Source organism: Callorhinus ursinus, unplaced genomic scaffold, assembly GCF_003265705.2.
Source record: "Callorhinus ursinus isolate GAN/ISIS: 27379988/994484 unplaced genomic scaffold, GSC_fseal_2.0 scaffold7, whole genome shotgun sequence".
Classification (NCBI taxonomy): domain Eukaryota; kingdom Metazoa; phylum Chordata; class Mammalia; order Carnivora; family Otariidae; genus Callorhinus; species Callorhinus ursinus.
In genome coordinates, this window is record NW_027397069.1 from 7,057,768 (window position 1) to 7,085,388 (window position 27,621).

General features: G+C 47.4%; 1 protein-coding gene and 1 long non-coding RNA gene across 6 annotated transcripts in view; one reads left to right on the plus strand and one right to left on the minus strand.

The window, feature by feature from the left end:
- The first annotated feature begins 284 nt into the window (after window positions 1-284).
- LOC112826507 (uncharacterized) lies at window positions 285-27,614 on the plus strand. 2 transcript variants are annotated; one of them, XR_012378734.1, is made up of 5 exons: window positions 285-795; window positions 13,219-13,411; window positions 13,842-13,935; window positions 17,450-17,551; window positions 27,412-27,614. It is a non-coding gene; the product is annotated as an uncharacterized lncRNA (long non-coding RNA). The 2 variants fall into 2 exon arrangements; XR_003208956.2 differs by lacking the exon at window positions 285-795 and having other exon boundaries at window positions 10,364-13,411.
- UBAC2 (UBA domain containing 2) overlaps window positions 8,012-27,621 on the minus strand; it is a 168,413-nt gene continuing 148,803 nt past the window's right edge. The window contains exons 8-10 of one of the 4 annotated variants that reach the window (XM_025874647.2): window positions 21,958-22,080; window positions 10,975-11,064; window positions 8,012-9,265 (exon numbers count right to left, since the gene is read on the minus strand). In XM_025874647.2, the coding sequence (XP_025730432.1) occupies window positions 11,002-11,064; window positions 21,958-22,080 (186 nt within the window). In that variant the 3' untranslated portion in view covers window positions 8,012-9,265; window positions 10,975-11,001. Of the gene's footprint in view, window positions 9,266-9,806; window positions 9,948-10,974; window positions 11,065-21,957; window positions 22,081-27,621 lie in introns of those variants that run through there. The other 3 variants (XM_073894373.1, XM_025874646.2, XM_073894374.1) reach the window with 3 other exon arrangements.

A 27,621-nucleotide genomic window follows, 5' to 3' on the forward strand; every position in this document is an offset into this window, starting at 1 on the left:
CAAATGGTATTATCCCCACTTATTTTTTTAGGTGCCTCCGAGAGCTAGAGCATCTGACTTGAGTGTGGCCCTTAGGCTGGAGAGTGAGCCCGCGGTCCCAGGGCAGGTGACGGGCGGGCGGAGCAGGTGTGCCCCCGTGTTCCGGGCCCGCAGTCCCACACACGGCACAGTTTCATTATGCTTTCCCCCCTTGGGCAAGTCAATGACCCAAATTTATTGAGACGCTTTCATGTAGGGCCCCCCCGCGCATCCTACGGCCTAACGATTTTTCCCGCTCGCTCAACCGCCCTGCTGTGTCAAACACTTCGGCAGAATCTGTTAACCTTATCTCTTGTTTTATCCCGGTGCTCATCTTTTATATTCACAGAGGGTTCGGGTATGTGTGTGGGGATACGGCTGAGAAGGGGGGCAGTAACCACAGTCCTCCCTTAGCCTCTGATGTCACCTCCCCGGGCAGAGCCGGTGAAACCAGCCAACTTGGACGGCGGAGGAGGTGACAGGTCAAGTACCTGGAGGCACCTTCCTTGGGAAGCGCTGTCTTGAGAACTCTGCGTGTCACCTGCAGCCCTTACAGAGTACGCCCACCACAGGCGGGTGAGGACATAGGGGACGCTTCGACGGGGCCCTCACAAGATGCGGGGTCCAGGCCTGCTGGGCCCCAAGAAGCCTCAGGGAGTCATGGGCAGTTCTGGGACCTTGTTTCATGCGCCAACGGAAGACATTAGTCAAGATGATCGCTGACATCATTCCAGCTCTGAGATCCCTGGGATTTCTTTGTGCCGGACCTTAAGGCCGGTGAGTGAGGGCCCGTTTTCCGTGAGTACATGGGTTTGGCTGTGTATCTGCCTTAGTAGATCTTTAGTGGCTTTTCTCTGTGTGTGTTCCTTGGGGGTGGCTTGACTTCAGTTGCCTGTTTAGCCTCTGGCTGGTGTCCTCTCCCTCAGGGAGGAGAACAGGGGCTGGGGCCTGAGACCCGAGAGGAGAGGGGCAGAGCCAGGGAGAGCAAGACAGGGATGGGGGCTCAGGGGCTTACAAGTCAGCTACTGTGCACCCCCCGAGGAGGTCCTCCCTCCAGCCCCCCGTGTGAGGCAGGGCAGCTGGGAGACCAGGTGCCCTTGGAGTTGCTGATGCGCTGCTCCCCAATGGTTCCGACTCAGTGAGCTCGGGGGTGGGGGGGCATCTAAGAAGCAGAATAAGAAATGGGGGGCAGAGGCCCCTCAACGTCCTTATTGCTACCCTTCGGGGGACCCCTTGGGTGATTCTCCCAATCTGAACAACTGTCTGCACTCTTCTTGGGGGATTGCAGCTACCCCACTTAGCTAGCTGGGGGCAGTGCGGGGCTGCCGCCCCGTGTTCTTCGGTCCCCACCGGTGGCGTGCTGCGCTCCTCGAGACACAGCTGCGTTCGTTCCCGAAGCGTCTCACCTTCTTGTTAGCGAAATCAGATAACTTAAGGAATTATTGTATAAACTGATAAAGTACAGAGGCGAAAAGAAGGAGTTGTTTTTATAAGAGCTACGTGGAATGCTTTAGAAAGTTTGGTGGAGGTAAATTGCTAACAAAACCAAACCTACCGTCAGAATAGGGGTGAGTGTGACAATTATAAGACATTAGAAACATGTTAAAAATCCAGGATGAAACGCACCCTGATTGCTTCACCGAGTTCTTGCGCTAGCTGTGATAAAGAGATCCAAACTGGGACTCATAAACAGTGCAATATGGGTGTGGATTATGAAAGATACAAGTTTCTAATCAGTACCACCATAGACAGGTTTTTCCATTTTAATTTTTTAAAAAGTATTTTTATTTTTGCAGGAGAGAGAGAGAGAGGGAGAGAGAGAACAAGCACGTGCATGTGCTGGGGGGAGGGGCAGAGAGAGAAGCAGGCTCCCCGCTGAGCAGGCTCAGTCGCTGCACCGGGATCATGACCTGAACCCAAGGCAGATGCTTAACCAACTGAGCCACCCAGGCGCCCCCAGTACAGTTATCATTAAAAAAAAAAAAAAAAAGGCCTTAGTTACATCAACACCAGAAGACTGGTGAATTAATTACATTGACATGCTTTAACTTAAAATATTTAATATATGGGTTCTAGAGACATATACATATTCACATATACGTTCTACCTACCGTTTACTCAACTTTCTAGTATTCACCGAGTAATTACTAGTCCCCAACTTAAGACGAAGAGCTTCCGGCATTTGCATTAAAAATAGTGGTCATTCCCTTGGAGGGTAGAAATTTCACTTTATTTTATGTGTGTAAATTAAACAATCTGTTCATTTTTGAAAATATTTTATTTTCAAGTAATCTCTACATCCAGCGTGGGGTTCAAACTTAACAACCCCGAGATCAAGAGCCTCATGCTCTTCCACCTGAGCCAGGCAGGCATCCTTAGAGATTGTATGTTAATATTTCGTCCTCACTCTCACTCACTCACTCACTGGATGCCTGGGGCATGTGAGGGAAGCTGGGGTGGAGCTGGTAGCACAGCACCCCCAGGGCAGGGGGCTGATTATGGTTATTTCCCCCCTTGGTGCTTGGACCCCCCCAGCAGAGACTCAGTACGTTAGGAGAATCAGGTGCGCCAGGAGCATGACTTAGAGGGCTGAGCCTGTGGGAAATGCTGCCTCCTGATCCGACAGGGGCTGGCTACTGGCCCCTGGGCCCCAGGTGCCAGACCCCAGGAGCCAGCCCCTCCCTTGGTCCTGGCAGATCTGCACCCTGCATCTCCCTGAGGTGGATGGCTCTGGACCCCATGTGGCTAGGCTGGGAGCGTACGTGAGGACTGAGGTGGGTTAATTTCCACCCAAAGCACACGCCCAGGCCAGACATCACCGTCCGGCGGGGGGGCCCGGGTCTGGTGTTCTTTGAGGGTTGTCTACCAGGTTTGGACAGGAGGGCTAAGGTTTGAGACCACGCCGGAATCTCCTGGGAAGCATCAGAACCCATGGGTGAGTCCTGAGGAAATGCTGTGCTCTGTCCCCAGCCCCAGCAAGGGTGTGAGAAGTTCCCCTGGGTTCTCACGCCCGTAGGCTGCGGTCACATTCCACTGGTGGGGCTCTGGGGTGCTCCCAACGGAGGGGGTGCGCTAAGCCTCCCGGTCTAAACCTCTGGAAGACGTCTGCAAGCCCTTAAGAGGGATGCAAACTTTCTATGGAGGGTTTCAGCTTTTTATTGAATATTTCCTGATACAAAGCTGCACATAGAGCATCTATGTAAGATATTGGAAGCAGCAGTAAAACAGACGCTCTGTATGCCCCAAGCCCTCTCTGCTTTCCTTCCTCTGCCTCAAAACAGTTATATCCTCAAATTGGTTTTAATCATTGTGGAGTGGTTTTGAGCTCTGAATGTAGGAAGTTCATCAGTATTTAAAATGGTCCCTCATACCGACAATCGGAATTAAGAGGCTGGGCAGGTATTTTTGGCCTTATTGGCGGCTCTGTTCACATTCAGACTGTCTTCCCAGGCGGGACAAGGGCTGGCCGCGGCGTGCCCACTCCGCTCAGCAGGCTGGCTCCTCGATGATCGCTTGACTTTTTTGCTTGAACAAAGTAAGTTCATTCCCCCCTTTGACCATAAGGCAGCCACAGATGCTGACATCACATTCATCTTTGTGCAGATTTAAGCACGACACGGCCCCCACCTGCTGAGGAGGCAACACTTAGCCGCCACACACATTGGCATGCCAAGACTTCGCCTATTCTGGAGAGACCTCTGGGACCCTTGCAGCCTTATGCTGATGAAAGACTGGGGTTAGTTCACAGGGACAGAAATTAGGGTTTTTACAGAATCTGTACAGATAGTGCTAAGCCGGAGAGTTTTTAGGTACAATGCTGTACTCCTGGCAAACATCGTGACCTAATCTTACACTCAAATCTCTGTGCACAGCTGTTAAGACAACAAAAGAGCAAAACTGACCACAGTCCTCCTGTGAATAAATGTAAGACAGAAAGTCAGCCAACTGGGCTCGGGGGCTGGCTTGCCCCACCTGGGGGCACAGCACATCTCTGAAGGGGCAGGGGGACCGGAAAGGGAGCAGGGAGCTGGGACCCCCCTCTCTCCCACCGCAACACAGGCGCTCCCCCTTGGTGTACCCCTTTACAGCCTCGCCCAGCGAGGGATTACCTGACATCTGCAGGCTTCGCACTTCACTGAGGTGCTACATTCAGAATAAGGCTCTAGGGCCCAGCACCCCAGGAACCCACAGCCTCTTGTAAAGATCCCAAAGGCATTAAATCCAGTGGGCGGCTTGGGTTGCACCTTCAAAAAGGGGGTTTGTCCTCGATACCAGTTTAAACCTCAGGGGGAGACATTGCATCGCCCCCACCAGTGCCCTTGGAAGGTGGCAGGGACAGCATCCTGAACTTGTTGTGCACGGTGAGGAGAGCACCTGTGGTTTTGCAGAAGCACATGCCGGGGGGCGGGGGGGTGGCGGGGAGAGCTAGGTGGCCATGGCTTTCGGCACGTTTTGTGGTTTGGAAAGACAGCTCTGGCCCCACCGAGGAATCCTGGCCTCATGCAACGAGAGAGTGCGTCCTGCAGCCACCCTTCTCTGACCTGCAGCCCGGGTCTTTGCTGAGCGGGGCAGGGCAGGAATCAGGCAATCAGGACGTCCCGAGGGGAAAGTCTGGAGGTTGAATAGATGGATCTTTCCTTCTCTCCTCCTGCGGCCCCTGCAGGTTGCCAGGGGCCTGAATTCCCCAGCGGGACGCCAGAGCCCCAGGAGGGAGAGATGCTAACTTTGGGGGGGGGGGGCTGATGCCAGGGGCTGCCCTGGATAGAGGCTGAGGGCTGGAGCCCAGGCCTGGCCGGCAGGACAAGAAGCCTCCTTTTAGCCTCCAGCCCATCCTGCCCCTGTTCCGGCTCCGGGCTCTTTCTGACCCCACCTTCTCACCTGTAAAATGTAGGCTTGAACCAGATTGATGTTCCCTTCCAGTTCGACCACCCCAGGAGCCCGGGAACTGCCTCAAATCAAGACGCCACACTTAGGGAAAGGGTCAGCTTTGCTTGCCGTGTCAGTGGGGGTGCTAATGAGTCCAGGTGAAGTCAGACTGAGTGGGGTCTGTACACGGCTGGGCCCAGACGTGGGGGTTCTGCAGGTTTTGTCCGCGGTGAGCCGCTGGGATTTACTGGGTCACCCTGCAATCTGTTTGTTGCTTTTCTTTTTGCAGTAGCCCAGCGGAGGCCCTGAGAGATTTGGGTCTGGCCACTGGGGGACACCCCCCTGCCCGGCCTTGGAGCAATCCCAGGGTCCCCCAGGCACTCCTGTCCTCGTGGGAGGACCAGGGTGGGTGTCTGGGGACCAGCAGCCCGGGGTGGCGTCCTCCGAAGACCCCAGAGCAGCTCAGAACACAGACGAAGGGCACAGGTGTGGGTCGGCCTGAAGGCCCTGGGGCTGGGGGGTGGGGGGTGTTGCACCAGAGCTAGTTTCTCGGATGCCTGAATTTTCTACATCTCTCAGGGCTCTGGAATTCCCACGTATCCGGGGCTCAGAGGACCAAAATGCTGCAGGCAATAAAGGCAAGGGGCCGATACCGCGTCTCTGTGTTTCACAAGGCTCTATCCACTCTCCTCAAGCTCTCAGCCCCACCTCGGGCCCTTCATCCTCACTTCCTTCTTTATTAAGAAGCCAGAAACTACCACTTGAACTTCAACTTCGCTCCAAGTCCACGACTCACCTGGCTTCCTTCAATGTCTCCTTTCTCTGGCTCTGGAGGACAGAGCCTCCTTCCTGGTCCCCAAGGCCAGCCCCTCCTCACGGTTCCGATCACACCCCTTCTGGGCCTAGAGCTCAGGGTCTCGCATCACCGGCTCGGTTACCTTGACCTACAAGCCGACCCTTCCTTCCCCACATTTCCTGGACCAGTGCACACAGCCGACCTCTGCTCCCCTTCCCGTCCAGTGTGCCAGCTCCGGCCCTCTGGAACCCGCCATCGCTGGGCTGACGCTACGTCTCCCCTTGCCCTTGTCCTGCAGCACCACCACCCTGACCCCCTGCTAGATATTCTCATCTCCCCTCGAGCGCCCTCCTCCACTAGAAACGCAGGAAATTAACCCTCTTCTTCCCTGCCTCCATACTCGGTCCCTGCGTTCCTCCGTGACCCCCAGAGCAGGACTCCCAATCTAGGTCTCTAACCCCTGCCTCTTTCCAGATCATTCCCCTGCTCTGGCGACCACTCCCCCCAGCCCCCCCACCCCGACCTCCTCTAGACCCAAGCGAGGTGCACCCTCCCCCAACCTCTCTGCAGGAAATCCCACCTCTGTCCTGTTGAGGTACCGCCACTTAGCCACTGTGGCTTCTTCATCAGGTACAACCATATCCAGCAGGTTAGCAAATTCACATGATTCTGGCAAGTCTTCTTTACGTGCAAGACTGAGGCTTCAGAGCTAAAATTTTAGTCTGAGCCAGAAAGCCAATTTTGACGTTCTTGGCCCATCCCTTTACAAACACGCCACAGGGATTAGGGGATTCTGGAAACCAGCCTTCGATTCTCACAAATGAAATACCACTTGAGCTTACCTGAGTGAAATAAAACTCAAGTTCATGGTGTAGACCCTTTTATTTCCACTTAAGAACCACAGCTGCAGGAACCTGAACTCAGGGACTCAGAAAAAAACTCTAGGTGGTACGGGAAGGTGTGTGTTCACAATTTTATGCTCAATTTCCCGGAATTTTTTTTTCCTTTCTTTTCTAATCCCAAGCTCAGTCTAGGTTTATGAATCGGGACTTCAGAGGCAGACTTTCCTTGATTTGGGAAGAGGGGGGATGGGGGTGGGGTTCACCACAGACCACTTTTTCCTTCTCCCTCTTCTATTTGCACAGTCTGGAATCTGCTTGCTTGAAAATTAGGCCCGATTTGGTACTGTTTGCACCAAGTCCGAAGTCTGCATCATCTTTTCTAGACTTTAGGAAACCAACCCAAATGGCGTGCTGATGCCCCCCTCTGGCATGCGTCACTATGCACTGAACACAAAAGGTTTTTCTTCAGGGGTCCCACCAGCCTGAAGGATTTCTGGGGGTCTTGACAACAGGGGGATGTTTTCGGGTATTCAAGCTCCTGCAGTTGCCGGCTGCAATTGGGTCAAAATCTGCAGGAAGAACAGCAGGCCAGGAGCGGGGACTCCAGGGAGGTGCACAGAACGTGCTCGAGGCTGTGTGTGGGGTTGGGGGGTGGTCGGGACGGGGATCACTCAGAGCGCGGGGGCTATGGAAGGTGGCAAAAGGCCCGGCAGTCGCGTGCGAAGGATGGGCAGCTGGAGGCAGTTGGAACAGAGGCCAGGAGTTGGGAGAAAACAGGCTCCTTCAGCAGGACGAGGCTCTCTGAGACAGGACCCCATCTAGGAGAGAGCCCTGCTGCAGAAAACAAACCAGAACTGCAGGGTGCTTAGTCCTTTCTGAGGCCACACGCTGGGATCCTCCAAGTGGGGCTGCTGTCTGCTCCCTGTCCTCTGGGAGCTGAGCACTGAGAAGCCTCTGCCTCCGGTTTGGCTTGATTTTGCTCAGTGCTGTTCAAGAGAAGGAACCTAGGAGATGGTGGGTCTCCGGATACGGGGTGTTCCTCCTGGGACCTTTGCGCCGGTGGATCCAGATTGGCTCCGATGTTCATAGCTGAAGGCACCCCAGTGCTCTCAGCCTGTCTCGTACGAGCCACTGGCCTGTGACTGACCGTAGCTGGGGACGCTCTGCCCGTCGGCCACCGTCCTTACACCCTGATGCGGGGAGACTCAGAGCAAGTCAGGGCCTGTGCTTGTGACAGCTGGGCTCCCAGAAAGTCATCTCAAGGCCCCATTCTGAGCAGCCTGAGGGCCCCAACAAGCCTAAGGATTGGGCCTCACGGGGCCAGTCTTACAGGAACAAAGGGGCTTTTCTCACTTCCAAAAAAAAACACCCAAATCTTCTAAAGAAAGAGGAGCATTGGCAAAAAAAAAGAAAAAAAAATTCCGTGGTAAATTATGCAGCCTAGAACAAAGTTTTATTTAGGTAAGTCTAATAAAAAAATACCACAAAGTAAAACACATTAAAAACTTTATTATAAGTATTACACTTGTCCAAATTTGCATCAATTTGATACATTTCTGCTCCTTTTGCAGAACATGAGAGTCACATAATTGCCTTTGATCTCAACAGTCCCCCTGCTGTAGATCCCTTCCCGCTCACCACGGCCCACCTCTGCCTCGCTCCTTCCTGTGGCTCCTTCCTGTGCCTCACGCTACCGTCCCCAGCACCCCGAGCGCTGGCCCCGCACCACTCCAGGGCTGGGCCGGCGCTGGGCGCGCCGCTGAGCATGTGGGCTGGGTCCTGCACCGCTCCAGGGGACCCCCTGCTCTGTCCTGTTTTCACCCCCAGCCTGAGAGGCTAACCGTACATATTCTGAGTAAAAGGAACCCCAGTTAAGTTTCATAGAGTATTCCAGAATCTTGCATCCGTACTTGACTATCATTACTTTCTCTAATGGAAGTGAGGAGGAGTCAGAATTCTGATTCCCTGGACTGAAATGGGCTGGAACCGTGTCCGGTAGGATTTGCTTCTCCGTTTCTCCCTCCTCACTCAGGCCTGGCCAAGACTGAGTGCAGCAGATCCATACTGCCCATCGCCCATAGGAAGGGTGACACCGAGCAGCCACTGGGGTTTGAAAGCAAATTTGGGTAAAAAAAAAAACAGTGATGAGAAAAGTCCATAAGGAGTATTTTGCCACCCTCTTCCTGAATAACATTCCTCTTTCCCCTGTCATGGCATTTATGATCAGATATAATGTAGGCTGACATATTACAGTGAAAAGAATATTACAATAGCAGTAATTTCCCATCGGGGGTGCTATTCAATTGCTTACAGAAATCTGCAGTTTGAGTGCATTTTAAACATATCAGGAATGAGTGATGATTCTCCAAACTCAGGAAAATGCCCCATAAAAAAATAAAGATAGAAAATACATGCTGATTTAATGGCAAACTTATTTTCGAGACTTTTTTTTTTTTTTTAACTGGTAATGGCCTTGGTATTAAGGGAGGAGCAGCAGGGACCAGTTTGCCCATGAGAGCATGGGAGAACGTCCGCCCGGGAGAGCACGGGGGCCCGGGCTGCATGGGCAGCGGGGCTGCGCCCGCTGTGGGTGAACAACCGCTCGGCCAGTCCCTGTGCAGCCGCCCCAGGACTCTCAGTGCTGCAGCAGGAAGTTGGTAGCCACATTCAGGTCATTGTTTGAAGCTCTCAGGGCTTCCAAAGCATCACCCCTGGAAAATCCCATCTCCATGAGCCGGGCAACCTGAAAACAGAAACAACCAGAAATCCGGTGAGGCTGGCGACTCGACTACTAACCCACCAGCCCCCAAAATGTTCCTTGTGAGAGTTTTGTAGGAAAGGTTAAAAAAAAAAAAAAAAAGACCCTAATTTTCATTTTAGTGTGAAATGTTATTTTTAAAAAAATTTGAACGGGCACGACATTTTAAAGACATTTAACATATAGCTAATAGGTCCAATTATCTCCCTTAATCCTCATTTTAGAGACAAGGAACAAGCACCCAAGGGTCGAGCGACCTGCCAGAACGAGCAGAGGGTGGACGAGCCCATGGGGTGCCGCCTGGAAAGCCCATCTGTATAAGCCGCCCTGCGCTCACATGACTTTGCACACTCCTTCAGTATCGAATCGGATTCCTGCAAACAACTTCTCAAGGCACGCTTCCTTGCGCATGTGAACAATCACTTAACTGAAGACTATTTCTGATGCTGGCAGGCACCAGTGACAAAAACGTGTGCAGGTTCCTGGAATCACCCAGCCAGAGGAGGTCCTCTGGATGCCCATACCCCGTTCAGCTTCCCCGTGAGTTGCAGCATCTGCTAAGTTCCTGGCCTGGGAAGCAGCAGAGAACACACGCACAAAGTGGGCTGAGGCCTGGCCAAGCGTAGGGAGGATGAGGCTTGCATTTTCTTGACCACAAATCCCGAATCTGTGAATACAGAGGTTTCCTGTCCTTTCACATACAATTTCCAACGAAGTGGGCAGTGCCACTAAAGTTTATTGGTAACCTATTTTCCCATTTAAAAATGTATTATAAAAATATTTATGGCCCCAGACTAGCCAAAGGAATCTATTCTTTGTACTAAGGTTGAAATATACATTTGCAATAATATATAATGAAAAATGACACAAACTGTTGAGATTTTCACCACATGTGGATCAAAGAGGCTTTTGTGGATTGAGGACTTTGTCACCATTTCTAATCTCTCCTGCAGAAAACAATGCACTCGGTGCAAAAATGGAAAGAAAGGGCCTGATACTGCCCTCCTTCCCCGGCTAGGGGAGTCAGGGTGTGTGTGGGCAGAGCAGGCGCGGGGGCGGGGGGGGGGGGCAGGGCGTCGAGGGGCCAAAGTGAGGAGGGGAGGGAGGAAGGAGGTGCAGAGCCAGGCAGGCGGCAGGGGAGGAGGCTGCCCACACGGCCAGAGCCCTCACCCAGAGCCCTCACTCCTCGAGGAGCCTTAGGGAGAGAGGCTGATCCTGTGGAGAGGAAGCCGACAGGCAGGGGCCACTTCTCAGAAGCTGGGTTCTAGCTGCTGTCTTTCAAACTGAGGCTGTGATCCCTCATTAGTGCATCATGAACGCTTGATGGGTTAGGATTAGTATGAAAAAAATGCCTGTAGTGAGGGTCTTTCTTCCATAAAGCGTCATTTCAGTTCTCCATATTCACACATATGGATGCCGTGCGCCCTGCTTACTGTGGGCTGTGGTCAGAGACATCTGACTCCTCTTTTCTAAGGGAACCGTCAGGGCCTGGGGAGAGCGCCGTCCGCGAGCAAGCAAGCGAGCAAGACGCATGGCCCTCACACGTGGGAGACGTGAGGTGCCGCCGGCGACAGCCGACTCCAGGCCCTGGGCTGATGGACAGTGTGGACAGAATGGCAGGAATCTTCTGCTTTCATTTCCTACTCAAGGAAAGAACCACCTTCCCCAGAATATCACAAACACTCCCCACTTACTGGCCAAGATGGAAAGTTCTTCCTCAATCAAAGAAGAATCCGCCTCTCACCAGTTGCCATCCATGGGACTTCAAAGGTCCTAATTTTGCCCTTTGAAATAACAGAAAACAACCCTATTCCCTTTTCTGCATGAAGCACTTCGAGTGTCTGAAGGCTGCCCCCCGCTTGATTTCTCTAGGCCGGCACCCCGACTCCTGGTCTGGCCCAGGCCCTGCGGAGCCCTCCCTGCCATCACTGCTGGTGCTTCCTCCTTTGGCCTGGTTAGCTCCTCTCCATCGGCTGGCTCTGGGGGCACCCGGCCCTCTCCCATTCTCCCAGACTGGAAGGAACCCCAGAGAAGTTCTGTGGCTCCAGCAACCTCTGTCTTGTGCTCACCATGGTTGTGACTTTTCCCTGTAATTGTAGGGAGGACTGCTCCCCACCACTGTGCTGTGAGCTTTCTGAGGACAAGGGCCGGGGTTGCTTTCCTCATTCCTGCACCTCCGGACCTGACACCTTCCAGCGCAGCACTCCTGTCAGTGCGTGCCCGCGGCCGCCGGCCTGGCGTCCAGCCCTCAGTGCAGCAGGGCAGTGCGTCTGCGGGGTGCACGCGCGTGTGCCCGTGAGTGCAACCACGTCATACTGGTGTGGACTGCTAGAAACACTCAGGTATTTCCACCTGAAACCAGGCTTCTCAAATCCTACTCTGGAAGGTTGTATTTGCTCTTCTGGGGTTAGGAACACACACATCTCTGTTAAATGGCCTCTGGTCATTTCTCAGACAACCAAAACTAATTTCAGTTTAAATTCTATTGTCTCCTAGGTTACTCAGCTCCCTCAAAACTGTATCATCCCCAAATGTGATTAGCAAACCTCTACAAGGTCACTCGAGTTATTATTGATGAAAATGTCAAGCAGGCAAAATCAGAGATAGGGCCCAGAACTCACTTGAGACCTCCCTTGCTTCTTGAGTGGCTAGCCAACAGTTTTTTCAGAGATTTTTAACCAGTTTAAAACCTACTTCATATTGTTTCTATCCATTCCACATGTCATCGATGTATCCCTTAAAGTGACAAGATGTAGTCAGATGTCTTGATGACATCCTGTGTTAGCAGGAGCAGGCTGCTGCCTACAGACCACAACACTCTTAACACTCAAGTCATCTGTCTGATCATCTATTTTAGGCTCTGCCAGACATGAAACATCATTTTTGCCATTTGATTACCAGAATCCACACTTCCCTCTTTCCTTGGGGGGACTTCAAACTGAGTACGACGCCTTGCTTTCTCCACCCCCGGCCAGCACGCTTGGGGAGACAGGCTCTGGGACTTGGGCGGGACACAGGTCCAATGCAGGCAATCCTTCCTACGTTGTTCCCTGGGTTGAAATAATCTTTAATGATGTTTATTCCAGTGACTTCCAGTTAAGAACCACTCTCTTTAGTGGAGTTACCGTGGCCGGTGAGGAGGCAGGCCGCTCCACCGCCTTCTCTCTGTTATCCATGAACACAACACCACCGCCCAGCACGGTGGCCGTTCTTTACGACTTCAAACAGCGTGCCAAACGTGGCATTCACGGTCACCACTCTGTCACCTCTAGGACTTCAAGCAGAGCTAACAAGTACCTGCTTCTGTGTACCTGGCCAGTGGGAATAAATCTGTCTGACAAATCAGGATTCACAGTCTGGAGCTGACGGCATGTGAGCCGTGAGGGAGCTGGGAGCAGGTGAGGGTGCTGGGCCACGACCCCAAGCCGGTCCTTGAGTCTCCCATGCATGGACTCTGAATGTGGTTTGGAGTCCAGAAGGTGCTGAGGACGGGCTGGCCACACGGGTCACCAAGGCAGCGTGGCAGCACTGGCCACACTGTGGGCAGGCCCAGCGCTTGCCCGCCCCAGAGGGCACCCTCCGGTCTGCGGCAGCCCGGCTTGCGTCCTCGGTACAGAAGCGGGGCTGGCGCGAAGAGAACAGATTTCTCGGCCTGGGAGGCGTCCTCCCGAGTTTGGTTTTGACAGCCGGGCCAGGTTTCTCTGGGCGTCGGCTGCAGGCAGAAACTGGTGGCGGCTGGCCATGCATCCTCTGACGCCCAAACTGGCTTCAGAACTTTCTGTGTTTTTTAGGGGTGAGAAGACAAGTGTGACTGGACAATTTTCCCAGCTGAATGACCTTGTACTTTAACCAGATGAAGCAACTTACAAAGTAGAAATCATGCTAACAGTTCTTTTTTTAAAAACTGAACAATTACACTAAGAAGGTGTATCTGTCAGTTTCTCCTAGCGTCCCAGACAGTGAACGCCCCAGGGACAACGGAGTTGCATGCTTGGGCTGAGGAATGTGGACAGTAACCAGACAGACACGACAAGACCCAGAAGAACAGGGAGCGAAGAGGGCAGGCTCGCCGTGTTGCCACAGTGGGGATGAGAGAGCCCAGCCTGCTCCCTGGGCCCTGACAGGAGCTCAGTAAACACTGCCCCCGCCCACCACCCCGTGATAATTCTCACCCCACCCAAGAGGGACTGGCCCAGGTGCGCGGGTCCCTCCCTCTGACCCTCTTGGCCTCAGTTCAGAGGTACCCACAACCTGACAAAACCACCCTTGGGGTTTTGTTTTCAGCATTCACTTTAACTGCTTTCACTTTACTCCTTTTATATCCTTTGTTGGTCAAAGAACTGATGGGTCTTTTGCAACAATCAAATGGCTTGTTTGCAGGGGGCCCCAGTGAGCAGGGGGCAGCTAGAAGGAGAGTCTCAGGGCGGGAGGGTCAGCCAGGGACCCAGTGAAACGCTGGTGAAACACCGGCTCGTGGCGAAGTTCACCCACATGTACCCCTCCCGCCATAGCCGAATATGGCCACGCTTAAACATAAACACAAGGATGATTTTTGTTACAGATTTCTAGTGATTAAACAGCCCACAGGAGAACTGGCCTAGAAAACTAATGGGGTGAGGCCCAAGTAAAAAAGACTGGAAAAATCTTTTTAAAAGGTAAGCATAAAATTCTAACAAAAACCCACATGATCTGTGACTTTTAGAAAACCTTACTTTATATTTGTACACATTCTAGCAAATGTTCGATTCTGATGATTATATAAATCATGGTATTTACAGATACTCTACCTCCTTCCCCATCCACAGCATATATATTAGCCACAAAACACATTAAATCACACTGAAAACCCAATCTGTTTCCTTTACAGGCTGCTTCCTGTCTTTTTAGTCTAGCTATTAGAACATCCAAAGGAAGAGAAAATGTCAATGTAACATTTCTAGGTCTTGACTAGATAAAAATCCGAAAATACACCCTGATCAGTTTAAATCAAGTTGTGCCCGCACAGGAGTGTCATTAATTCAACGACCATTCCCAGACTCTCTGCGGCTCCGAGGGTCTGTGCGAAGTGCCCGTGGTGAGCTGGGCTTGGTGACACCGGGGCCAGGACCACGCCTGCCGTGTGTCCCCAGTACAGAAACAAAGAGCCTGGCACACGGAGGTGCCCAGTGGTGGTTAGAGAAGGGGTCAGTTTAGCGACATGAGTTCTTTAAGGAACTGACCACTGGGCCAGGCTGGACTAAACAGCCTGGGGCCGAAATGATAAAGCTGGTAAAGCACTGCGGCCATGGCAGGAGAGCCTGCGACCACAGACACAAGCAGGTGCGCACCTGGCGTCTCGGTCAGTCTGGGCCCGGCTAGGTTCACAGGAGTCTGTTCGGGAAACTTAAAAAATGCCCCGTAGAATATTCTGGAAAGCATTCCTTTCAACATTCCTTCTCCATTTCAGAGCGCAGTAAGTACCCTCCTTCTGCTTGTGCATGGCCGGGAAGCTTCTATCTAAAACTTCTCACCACAGAACATCAGAAGAGTTCACCTGGGTTTCTCGTCTAAACACCTAAATAATCCTTTTCTCTAATTTCTTTTTTTTAAAAATTTTTTAAATTTATTTATGAGAGAGAGAGAGAGAATGAGAGCTAGAGAGCACGAGAGGGAAGAGGGTCAGAGGGAGAAGCAGACTCCCCGCCGAGCAGGGAGCCCAATGCGGGGCTCGATCCCGGGACTCCAGGATCATGACCTGAGCCGAAGGCAGTCGCCTAACCAACTGAGCCACCCAGGCGCCCCTCTCTAATTTCTGTAAAAACAAAACAAAAAAACAGGTGTAGTTGGGTTAACATCCAGAGAGTATGTTATGCTTTCCTGTCTCCCACATCGCTCAGTCATAAAACCTAACCGTACCCGAATGGAACACCACCGATGCCTGTTCTCTGTGGTGGAAGGCCTGGCTTTCTAGAGGCCAGGTTCAGAGGTAATGTGATGTAGAGGACAGCAAGGAGTTGGCACTGGAACTCCAGCCTTGCCGCGCGGAAGGGCCCCCCGGCGGCGCCGGACTCTGCTGGTGGCTCCCGGTCAAGGCCCGAGGCCCCCACTGGGCCAGTGGGGTGCGGGAACTTGACCAGGTGCAGGCAGCACAGGAGAGCCCTTGCCAGGCAAACGAGGCCGAATGTGTTTTTCCCATAACACGCTTTCTAAAAGAGACCCTGCTGAACAAGAAACCTATAGAGATGGAGATAAATCCATATTGGTTTTCCTCTCCTTTTAAAAAAAAAATCCTCCATGATTGGGACATGTGTGCCTACTAGCTCAAGATCACTCTTACTCAAGGGAATAAATGAAACCCTACCTTGGCCTTCTACCTGCAATTCAACTACTTTTTGGCACTAGTGAAATAGGACATTCATTCCAATGAGATGCGTGGCAATTCTTCCCAGGGAGATACTCCTCTGCTGTTTTGTTCAAGTAGGACTGTGGTTTTCTTTAACTTCCCTTTAACTAAGGATGTCAAAAACAAATAGTTTTGGGGGTTTTTACTTCCCAAATTCTGACACTTGCAGGAAGTGATGCCTACCTGAAAGATGCCTGACCCAACCCCATGCTGGTTTGCCCATTTGTGGCGGGCCACTGCCGAGGCCACGTGCACAGCCTGCTGGGCGGAGCACCCCTGGAGAAGTCATGGGAGATGTGGCTCGCCCTTCCCTCCCTGTCCCTGTAACGATCACATAACCTCCGGGCAACCCCGCCGCAAGGGCACAGTCAGATCACCTGGGGATCAGTGCACCTCTCTTCCACCGTCACCTGACCACTCCCCTCCTCCTCAGAAGTGCTGACCCCCTCTGATCACAGCTCTTGGCTGAGTGAACGGTTACTGGTTACGGTATGCTCTTGCCAGCTACAGACCTGCTCAGAGTCCCCTTATTTTTGCGTTTCTGCTTGGTTCTGACTTTGGTACTGAGGAGGCCCTCATGACAGACTGGATGAGCTCCACGGCTTGTATCTTTTAGAATACCCAACAGAATGAGGCTCCCCAAAAGCTGGTTAATTATTCGATTGCCACGCAATATTTCATTCCAACACATTTAGCTTTGGTATTCTCTTAGAAAACCTATTTCTAATCTAGGCGTTCAGATGGAAAGTCCCACGTACTACCACTCTCTAACGCATTTGTAAGTGGAAACAAGTGTTTTTTGATCACACCTTCCCATTCAGCCCTGCTCTAACCACTGCTGGGCACCCTCTGTGTGTCAGGCTCCGTGTCACGGGGGAAACAGGAAGAGATGGTACTAGCCCTCACGGAGCTCACCATCCACCAGGGAAAACAGACAAAACTCGAGTCACTGCTGGACCAATTCCCAACTCACTGCAATTAGAAATACGCACAGCAGAAGTACAAAGTACCCCCAATACATAACATGTTAGTGAGGGGACTGTTTATATCAGGTTGAGCATTTGGAGTTGGGGTGGGTTTTTACGGTGACAGGGATGAAGGTTCCTGAGATGGGAAGACAGAAGAGAACCTCACTAAGATTAAGATTCTCTCACACTAAATGCACTTCGCTATTTACCAGCTAAGACTTAAGTGTCTTCTGTGCTGAAAGCCATTCTCTCTCTACTTGGGTCAATGAATATTTCAGAGGACAGGAATGGAATCCACATGACAGGTCTCATGTATAATAAACGTACTACGTGGCTATAGAGCAGCGGGGCTGGAGTCTCATAAGCAATTGCAAGCACATTTCCTGGGCAGGCATGGAAGAAGTTGCATACGTCATTACGGTTATAACATGCTCCTTCCTCCATGTGTGGTCCACCCTCCAGGGAACCCCAATGACATAACCCCCCACTTAGGATCCTGCCACGGTGCCTTAATGCCTATAACACAGAAGTGGAAGTTCACGCAGCACTGCGGGGCGCTGGGGAGCCTGCCCAGCCCCTCAGGTCATCCTCCGCTCCAACCTCACCCACCTGTGCTTCCCCACATGTAAGGCACTTTTCACCACATGCTGACACATGCCACTGCCCCCACCCTCGGCGCTGGCAGTCCTTTCTTAGTTTCGATGGCCCCGGGACACTTGTGCAGAGTTGGCTGGGGCTATCTCCGGGCCTGGCTCCCCACCCCGGACTCTGCACCATGTGAGGGCAGGAAATGATGCCTTATTTATCTCTGTATTTCAGAAACCTAGCCCAGTGGCCAACCTGATGCAGAGCAGACGGGTGGTAATTCTTGGCTGATGAGGAGGAAAAGAGGCATGACTGGAAGGGGGAACATTGAGATCGGTAACAGTTTACCTTCCCTCTGTTGAGCCTTAGCTCTGGTTTAGTCCCATTTAACTTCCCGGTCCGATTTTACCCATGTATCCCATTAAGAAAAAAAATGAAGAGTCGTTTCCCTAAGATTGGGAGGGTCTGAGAAAGACAAACTTAGTGAGTTTTTTCCTCCTTTGATTTAAAAAAAATAGGATGCTTATAGGACAAAATTTCATTGTTACCTTGAGTATAGGTGTAATACGAGAATTACTGGTTAAAAAGAAAAAGAGAAAGAGAAATGGAATGTATATACTTATTTTTAAGATAGTAGACATCTGAGCACATTTTATTATTAAAAAGAGTTTTGACAGAGTGGCACTTGGTTTCGACAGATTCTTAAAAGGGGCTGGGATGGCATCTTCAAAGGACAATGAATTGGCAAAGGTGTTGTGAGTCCACTTGTTGAAAAACAGTAAAAGTAGGTTGGGAAGAACCAAAAATCCAGAAACTTAACAACAGCAAAAGCAGAAAAAGTGGCAAAATTTTTCTATGGCTGTATGCCTATTACTAGATTTAATAAGAGATGCACATTCTTTCTTGTAATATTCCTTGCTTTCCTATCTAAAAGGACTCACTAAAATTCCTGAAGTATTTTTTTACATCAGAAAAACCTCAATCATTTTTATTGTTCTTGGTTTAAAAAATTATTGTTTCTTAATGCAATAAATAGCATGACTCTGATATTTAAATAAAGAAGATACAGCACATTTAATTGAAGAATTAAGCATAAAGAGGTCTTGTTCATTTAAGCTATTTGATTACTAACAAGTATTATTTTAGATAGTGTCTAGCCTCAACAAGCTAACCAAGAGATTATATATATTAACTATGTATTTCATTTTTTTTAGAAAGATTTTATTTATTTATTTGACAGAGAGAGACACAGAGAGAGACGGAACACAAGCAGGGGGAGTGGGAGAGGGAGAAGCAGGCTTCCCGCGGAGCAGGGAGCCCGATGTGGGGCTCGATCCCAGGACCCTGGGATCATGACCTGAGCCGAAGGCAGACGCTTAACGACTGAGCCACCCAGGCGCCCCTAAATATATATTTCTAAACATTACTGTAAACATCCTGCAGGCAAGAACATTTTTTTTTTTTTTGTCTTTTACAGTTTGGCTAACACCTATCTGCCAAGGTGTCTGCCAAGAGTCTACATAACAAACAGTGGGAAGAATCTGTGTTTTAATGAAATGGTAGCCTGTAATGGCCATGTTCACGATAATCAAGAAACACAAGAAACAACCACTGAAAATCAGTGAATAAGGAAGCATATGTTAAAAACAGCCTCTGATGTATTTACATCTCTTCATACCAGAGCAAGGAAGTAAATGTTGTTGAAACGGATCTGACAACGTGTTAACCTGTTGTCATTCTGGGAGGATCAAGGAAAATGATTCATTAGAACACCCTGAAGACTTCAATTACACACATTCTCCTCATTGCCGTGTTTTGACACTTTTGTTTCAAAGTGCCAACACTGAGAACTGTCTCACCTTTAAATACCTCATATCCTCAATGGCTGCTCTGTAAGGAATGTGACTTATGGTTCTAGCAAGTAAACGGTAACAGAAGAGAACTCTCCTTCTTTTTACCTGAATTGGAGAGTATTAGCTTATTTTTTAATGTTACCATAAACATCTTACAAAAGGTTGAGTTATTGGGCTTTATTTTCCTATCTGTGGGAATACCATTTTCCTAGAAATTCTCTAATGGAGGTGGAGGAGAACTAACTCCTTCCTCCACCTCTCAGTCCTGAGGAGCTACTAAAATGATCAGTCTAAGTGAGAAGTCATGAGGGGAAAAGCTGGATCAATTCATCAGGCACATTCAACTGGCTTCTTTCCAAGGCATTTATGGTGGCCTAATCCAGGGTGGCAGTGGGAGCCCCGCCCAGACCGGGTGCCCTGGGTCCGAGGGACCTTTGTGTACTCTGGGGACAGGGCTGGACAGTATGACCAGGTATGAAATGCTGCCCTTGATTTGCTTGATGAGAAGAAAGCAACAAACGCAGAAGGAAATTTAAAAGTGTTGTTATTGCAATGCTCTGAACTTCACAGATATTTTTAACCTTCTAGTTTGAAATAATTTCAGATGAGATCGGGCGCGTTCAGGGTGGTATGGCCGTAGACTGAAATAATTTCAAACTTACAGAGAAGTTTCAAGAACAGTACCAAGAACCCAATTACTCTTCATCCAGATCACCATTACTTTGCCACAGCTACTTTCTGTTTATCCACACTCTCTTATTCTTTCCTCCAACAGGTGAGATGAACTTGCCTACGCCATGTCCCTTTACTCCTTAGTACTTGAGTATGCGTACTTTGTAACAAGAATATTCTCTTTCCTAGCCGCAGTCCACAGAGATACCACGTCCTTGACACTTAACGTTAATACAAAACTATGATCTAACCCACAGTCCAATTGCACCAACTGACTCTCACATGTCTGTTCACTAAAAATGTTTTCCGGTACAGAGCACAGTCTAGGATCGTTAATGTGCCTCCTTAATCTCTAATCTGGAACAGCTTGTGACCGCAGTATTGTTGAAGAATATGGGTCAGGTATTTTATATAATGTCCCTCGAATTGGGTTTATCTGCTTTTTCTTTACGATCAAAGTTATGGATTTTTTATTGTAATACATAACTGATGTGTCCTTTCAGGGCATGCCCACAATGCCTTATTGGTTCATTATTGGTATAATGATTCTGATAACTTGGTTAAGCTGGTGTCCAGTTTCTCCATTGTACAGTTAACTATTTTCCTTTGGTAATTAATAAGCAGCTTGTGGGCAGATACACTTTGAGATTATATAAATAGCCCGTTCTTCTTCATGTATTGATGATTTGTACCTAAACTGATTTGTCTCTGATAGTTGCAAAATTAGGATTTTTCTAATACCATCAATCATTCCTTATTACTTTACATTCCTTTTCCTTTGTGGACACACACACACACACACACACACACACACACACACACAATCTCCTAATATCAGTATGAACTCATGGATTACCCCCCTGTGCACTGGATTATATTAAGTACTGTCCTTATTTATTTATTTTTAAAGGATTTATTTAGTTTTTAGAGAGAGAGAAAGACAGTGCATGTGTGTGTGGGGAGGGGCAGAGGGAGAGGGAGAGATAGTCTTATGCAGACTCTGTGCTGAGCGCAAAGCCTGACGCGGGGCTCGATCTCACAACCCTAGATCATGACCTAAGCCGAAACCAAAAGTTGCTTAACCAACTGCACCAGCTAGGCGCCCCTGTCCTTATTTGATACCCAAATCTTATGTCCCCAATTTGGTCGTGTGGCCCCCTCAAGCTGGCTCTGGTGTCCTTGGGGCCTGCTCCCTTAGTTATGAAGCATTTCCTTAAATTCCTTGCGTGGTGGTCCAGGGTCATCTTGTTCCTTCACAACCCTGGGCCTGTGACCCACCATTTCATTTCTCTAAAGAGGCTCATTTCTGTCAGTGGGCCAACATATTTAGAAACTAGATCTGGGCACCAGGCGTGGTCAGTGCTACTGGGATGCCATCGCTTCTGATCGCTTTAGGTTGACAGAGCTAAGACACATGTATGTACGTACACACACACACACACACACACACATACACACACACTTATTAAATCATGAGTTTATGCTGATACCTCTACTTCCAATCTAATCCCACAGGGTTCTTCCTTGCTCTCCCCTGTTCTGAATTTGTATTTTCCTTCTTCTACAGTAAGATCAACCTATTTCCTCATTTGCTCAAATCTACAATACACACAACATAATTTCAGAATTGCTGCGCTCATACTACTATGAACATAAACCTAGGAAGACCTTAAGATTTCTCTGCAATTCTTTTTCTTTAGACTGAGGGTATATAATGTTCAAAAGTTACTAAAATTAGTTTTTCCCTTCCTCCTATGATTATGTTATTCATTTAAAATACAGTTGGATCACTTGTTTCTTTCTAGTTTATGGTTGTCCCTATTGTTGATTTGCTTCCTGAGTATGTAAAACATTAACCTGATTCCTAAGTCAAAACCATACCAAAGTTATACCTAGAGAAGCACCACTCCCTCCCTGCCTTGTCTTGTTCTCTCCTAGCTCTCATAGAGAACAAACGCCAGTAGCTTCCTGTATATATAAAGTATTATATATTTCAAAATAAGTGATCACAATGTTTTTTTTCCCCCAAATCATGCCTTCCTCAAACTTTAAGACCCACAGTAGCCGATAAAAGTCCAAGTGTCTGTCACTGTTACCAGCAGCAGCTTGACTGTCATCAAAAGCTTCGTATTTATACACTTGATTTCTTTCTTGTTCAGCAAAACTGCTTCGAGTGTGAAGCACAGGTTTAGGAGAAGTACCAGTGTTACTGATTACCTGCTCCTCAGAAACCTCAAGAGGAGGAGATGCTTGTTGTTCTGACCGCCGACCATCCTGATAGTTTATATTCCGTCGCTGACGTAAAGGAGGGAAAAGACGATTCCAATTGATCATTCCTCCCTAGAAATAGACCAACACACAGTGATAAGACACAGAAGGAGAACCATCCTAATGCCTGGAAGGGCTTTCTCGTGCAATGAAATCACATCCATAGATGGGGAAAACGTCATACTGAGCTGCTGAATGCAAGCAATCCAAACCCTAAAGTATCACATCGCCCTTCAACCAACAGGACGAAATCAACAGCCTGCAGGAGGAGCCCAGAGAGAAAGGAGGCAACAGTACTGCCGGAGTTGTTTGTGCAACTTGGCTCTGGAAGGCAACGGAGGATGAACTCAAACGTTCTGAACCTCAGCCCCACTGGCCCCATCCCACCTCCTCTGGCCTGAGAAGCTCAGGGCTCTGCCGGACGGGACAGGGAAGACGACACGGAGAGAAGGCTGATCCACTGCTCATTCCCCAGGAACCCGGAGCTCCTCCTCCTCCCTTCCCCCTGCTTTCAGTTAAACAAATTCTGAGCAGGCTTACTCGAGGGGGAGGGGGTCCGCAGGTGGGGATAACACCCAGCTTGAGGGACAGGGGAGAGCACGCAAAGGCAAACCCACACAAAGGGACAAGAAGTTTGGAAGTGAGGACCAGAACTGGCCTCTTGAGCAGCTCTATGTATAACTTACATTGATGCCAAAGTCATTTCTTGCTTATTCTATGTCATCAGTGAAGAAAAAAGCCACCATGTGAAGAAAAATGTGCACTGCATGATGCTTTTCAAAAATTTATGTTTTTAGCTATCTGTCAATATTTTTGTTTATCAATTTAAATCTCTATTTCTAGATTTAGGAAAATTACAGACTAAGACAACATGAAAATTTTCCTCCTATAAACATCTAAAAATGCTCAACAAAATAAAAAAATATTTTACATGCATAGCTGAACATAAAAGGAAGAAACGGAGGTCCCAAGGTGCCAGAAACAAGCTCTGGAAAACCAAAACAGTACGCAAAGTTGGGGGTAAAGGGGGAGCACATCCTGTTAACCTAGAACCCATTTGGGTCTTATCATCTATTTGGGCTCAGGAGATGAGGTGTCGGGTATGAAAGAGGTAGTGACTCTGAGTTCATTACCTACATAAAGGCACAACCCTCAAATGGCAACACCCTCAGTGAAAGAGAAGATGAGAAAAAAACAAATCCAAAAGCTGCACTGAGGGAGAGGGCAGGAATCTTGGCTTGCCTGAGAATTAAGAAATAAGAAATCTGAGGTTGAAGTTACATAACTATCTGTTTTAAGAACCCATCAAAAATTACATAAGAATTGGTCCTGAGATAGAGCTGGTATACCCGAGGCGCCAAGCAGAAGCAAATGTAAAATTACTCTTGAGGACCACTCTCTTACCCTGGGATTATATGGGATTTATAGATAAAACTCCAATTGGGAAACACTTAGAATCCAAAATTTAAAACCCACGAGGAAAAAAACCCATCATAAGTAAGACTCAGTATGTGCAATAAATAGGAGGATTAGATCCCCAAGAACCTAAATATTTTACAAGATTTATTTACTTATTTGAGAGAGTGAAAGTGTGCACACGTGCATGAGCGAGGGAAGGGCAGAGGGAGAAGCAGGCTCCCAGCTGAGCAGAGAGGGTGACATGGGGCTCAATCCCAGGACCCTGGGATCGTGACCTCAGCCGAAGGCAGATGTTTAATTGACTGAGTCACCTAGGTGCCCCCTGCAAACCTAAATGTATAACAACTGAAAACAACTATAACTTCAGAAGTTTTAAAATGACTAAGATATAGAAGGAAGACTTTTAAAAAAAGTAAGATATTGTTAAAAAAAAGATTTGAAAAAAATTAGGGAAATTAAAAAGACACATTACACAGAATTGTTTTAGATACTGGTAGAAAGAAATTCAAACATACTAGTGATCATAATAAATATACATGGACAAATTCTCCATTTTGAAATGTTCTCCTACCCACCCCCAACAGTAAGCCTAAAACATAAATAAAAACATAGACAACTTGATGGAAAAAGATGGAAAAAGAAGTATTGGAGCAGTATTAACAGAAGAAACCTGATGTCATGTCACTATATTCATGTCAAATGAATTAGACCTCAAGGGCAAAACAGGCATTGTTAGAGATAAAAATCACTGCGATGCATCAGTATTATTATTTTAAAAATATTTTATTGATCTGAGAGAGAAAGAAAGAGAGTGAGCAAGGGGGGAGGAGCAGAGCGAGAAGGACAAGCAGACTCCATGCTGAGTGTAGAGCCCAACGTGGGGCTCAGTCCCACAACCCCGAGATCATGACCTGAGCCAAAACCAAGGGTCAGACGTCCAACTGACTGAGCCACCCAGGCACCCCAAATCAGTATTATTTTTATAAACACAATGGTGTCAAACTATAGAAAACAAAAATTAAAAGAGAGGAGAGGAAACATCAGACATTTAATTTTTAGCATCTATTGATAGATCAAACAGACAAAAATTAATAATACAGAACATAAATAACAAGTTTGTATAAAGTGGGTGTATATAGCCTGTACTCAGTATTTAGAGAATATACATTTTTTTATTATACATAAAATATTTACAAAAAGTGACTGTGTACTAAGTCCTGTATGAAATGTCCACAAACATCAAAACATAAATACCACACAGACTATATTTTCTGACCACAATGCAATTAAATTTGAAATAAATATCAAAATTACAATTAATACAAAACAAACAAAAATTCACATACTGGAAATCAAAAATGGAAAAATCATAATGGATATTAGAATACAGGTAAAAGTAGATAAAACTGAGGGGCTCCTGGGCGGCGCAGTCAGTTAAGCATCTGACTCTTGGTTTTGGATCAAGTCATGGTTTCGGCTCAAGTCATGGTTTCAGGATCTTGAGATCAAGCCCCCCACATCAGGCTCCACACTCAGCATGGAGTCTGCTTGAGATTCTCTATCTCCCCTTCTCCCTCTGCTCCGCCCTCCACTCATATGTGTGTGTGTGCGCACATGCGCGCACACTCTCTCTCTCAAATAAATAAATAAAATCTTTAAAAAAAAAGAATAAAATTGAGACTATTACTTATCAAATCTGGTGGGATATAATTAAACAGTTGATACAATTTTAAAATATTGAGCTTAAAGAAAATGAAGACTGAAAATTAAAGAGTTAAGTACATTCAAGAAGTTAGAGAAAGTAACAATAATCTAAAGAAATTAGAAAGAATGAGAGCAGATGCTAGTTGAGAAAGCTGGGAGCAGATATTAATACAGTGGAAAATAAAGACACAATAGAAGGAATCAATAAAATCCAATTTTTTTTTTTTTTTAAGATTTTATTTTAGAGAGAGAGAGAGAGCAAGCGTGATGGGGAGGAGCAGAGGGAGAGGGACAGACTGTGCTGAGCACAGAGCCCAACGTGGGGCTTGATCCCATAACCCCGAGATCGTGACCTGAGCCGAAATCAAGAGTCAGACCCTTAACCAACTGAGCCCCCCAGGTGCCCTGAATGTTGGTTGTTTGAAAACTAAAGTAAAATGGAAAACTTGGCAACGCTGATGAGAAGACAAAGACAGGAACATAAATAGTATTAGGAATAATACAAGAGATATCATGGCAGACATTAAAAAAACATAAAACTTTATTCATACCAATAGCTTTGATGAAATAGATTGTTTTCTAGGAAAAATATAACTTACTAAAACTTATTCAAGAAAAAAAAATTGGTAATCATTTTTGAAAACTGTTCAGGAGCATCTACTAAAGCTGAACACACGTGTCTACCTCAGCAATTCTGCTCCTAGACAACAGAAATGAAAACGCATGTCCACCAAAAGGCATGGACTAGAATGTTCTCAGCAGCATCATTTGTAATAGGCAAAGACCAGAAACTACCCAAATGTGACTAAGTGAAGTGGATAAATTATGGTGTAATCACGTAATATAAAATTATACAGCAGTTAAAATGAACAAACTACAATTATATGTAGCAATATAAATGAATCTCTCAAATATGATGTTAAATAAAATAAAATCCAAGAAAGTACATTTATATAATTACTTTTATAAATGTTTACTTCTTTATATACCTCCATAAAAACCTACAAAAAGAAACAGAAAACTGGACTAATTCTAGCCATTAATGTAACTGAAATAATACTGAAAAAAATCTACCCACCAAAAATCTATAGGTGAAGTTTATGTAACCTTTAAGGACATACTATCTTATAGACATTGTTCTCGAGAAGAGAAAAAGAGAGAGAGAGTGCGAGAGAGAGAGAGAGCAATTTTTTGAGGCTATATAACATTGCTTCCCAAACCAGACAAGGCCATTACAAAAAAGAAAAACTATTAGACAATTTGTTTTTCATTTATGAACAGATAAAATAATCCTAAATAAAATATTAGTAAACTCAACCCAACAATGATTAAAAAATAATCATCTTATCTGAAATAATGTACTATATTAGGATTTATCTCAGAAATCTCAGAAAATATAGTAATGTAATTTACACATTAACAGATTGAATGCCTGTTACCACCTCTTGCATTCAATACAAGTCACAGGAAAATGAGGCCGAAACTAACCAACTATGAAAGAAAATGCAGAAGGATGAAAAGAAAAACAAAATTGCCATTATTTACACATGATAACGGTCTATTTAGAAAATGAGAATAAGAGAGTACAGGACACAAAAGTATCAGTGACAGTCCTCTATTGTGAGCATTCACAAAATGCAAGTGTAAAAAATAACTATTTACAAACAAAAACTACTAAGTACTTGGGAATTGAATCTAACAAAAGATCTGCAAGTACTCTATGGAGAAAACAGTAAATGATATGGAGAGCAAAGGTAAAAGATATTTTAATTAAACTTCCTTACAACTTATGGCCCACTGACAAGTGCTTGGGACAGGCAGAGTGACCTTCCTCCAGGAACTCAACTGCCTCAATGTCAGAACTTTGCTAAAAGCAAAAGGCAACCTTAGCTTGCCATCAGCCCCACCTCCAGTATCCTGTAAGTCTTTAGCATATAAAAATCCCTTCGGAAATTTCCTTTATCTCTACCCCCCAAGATGTATGTTAGCAATCATCCTCCAAACATGTGGCCCACTGATATGCACCTGAAGGGTCTCATGACTAAGGTTTTACTAGACAATAGTAAATGACCCTCAAGGTCCTGGAAACCTTGCTTCCAAATTCCTTCGACATTTCGGCCACCCCTAAGTCCCTCCCAACTTGAAAGTGTGTAACCAGTTCCTCCTCACAACCCCAGAGCAACTCTTGTTGCCCACGGGTCCCGTCCCCCTGCTTTCATAAAACCACCTTTTTTGTGCCGAAGACATCTCATGATTTCTTTCTTGACCCTCTGCTTCCAGGCCCCAACATTTCACATCAATAAACTTAACTGAAGGATATCCGAAGACCTAAGTGAAGACTCCACCCAGTCCGGCCTGCAAAGACTCAACACTGCAGTCTGCTCAGACACTGTCGATTTCAGTCTGCAGCAAAGATCACTGGTTGGCTCTGAATATCCATATTCCCTTTTCTTTAAAAATAGCGTTTTCTCTGTGTGTGTGTGTGTGTGT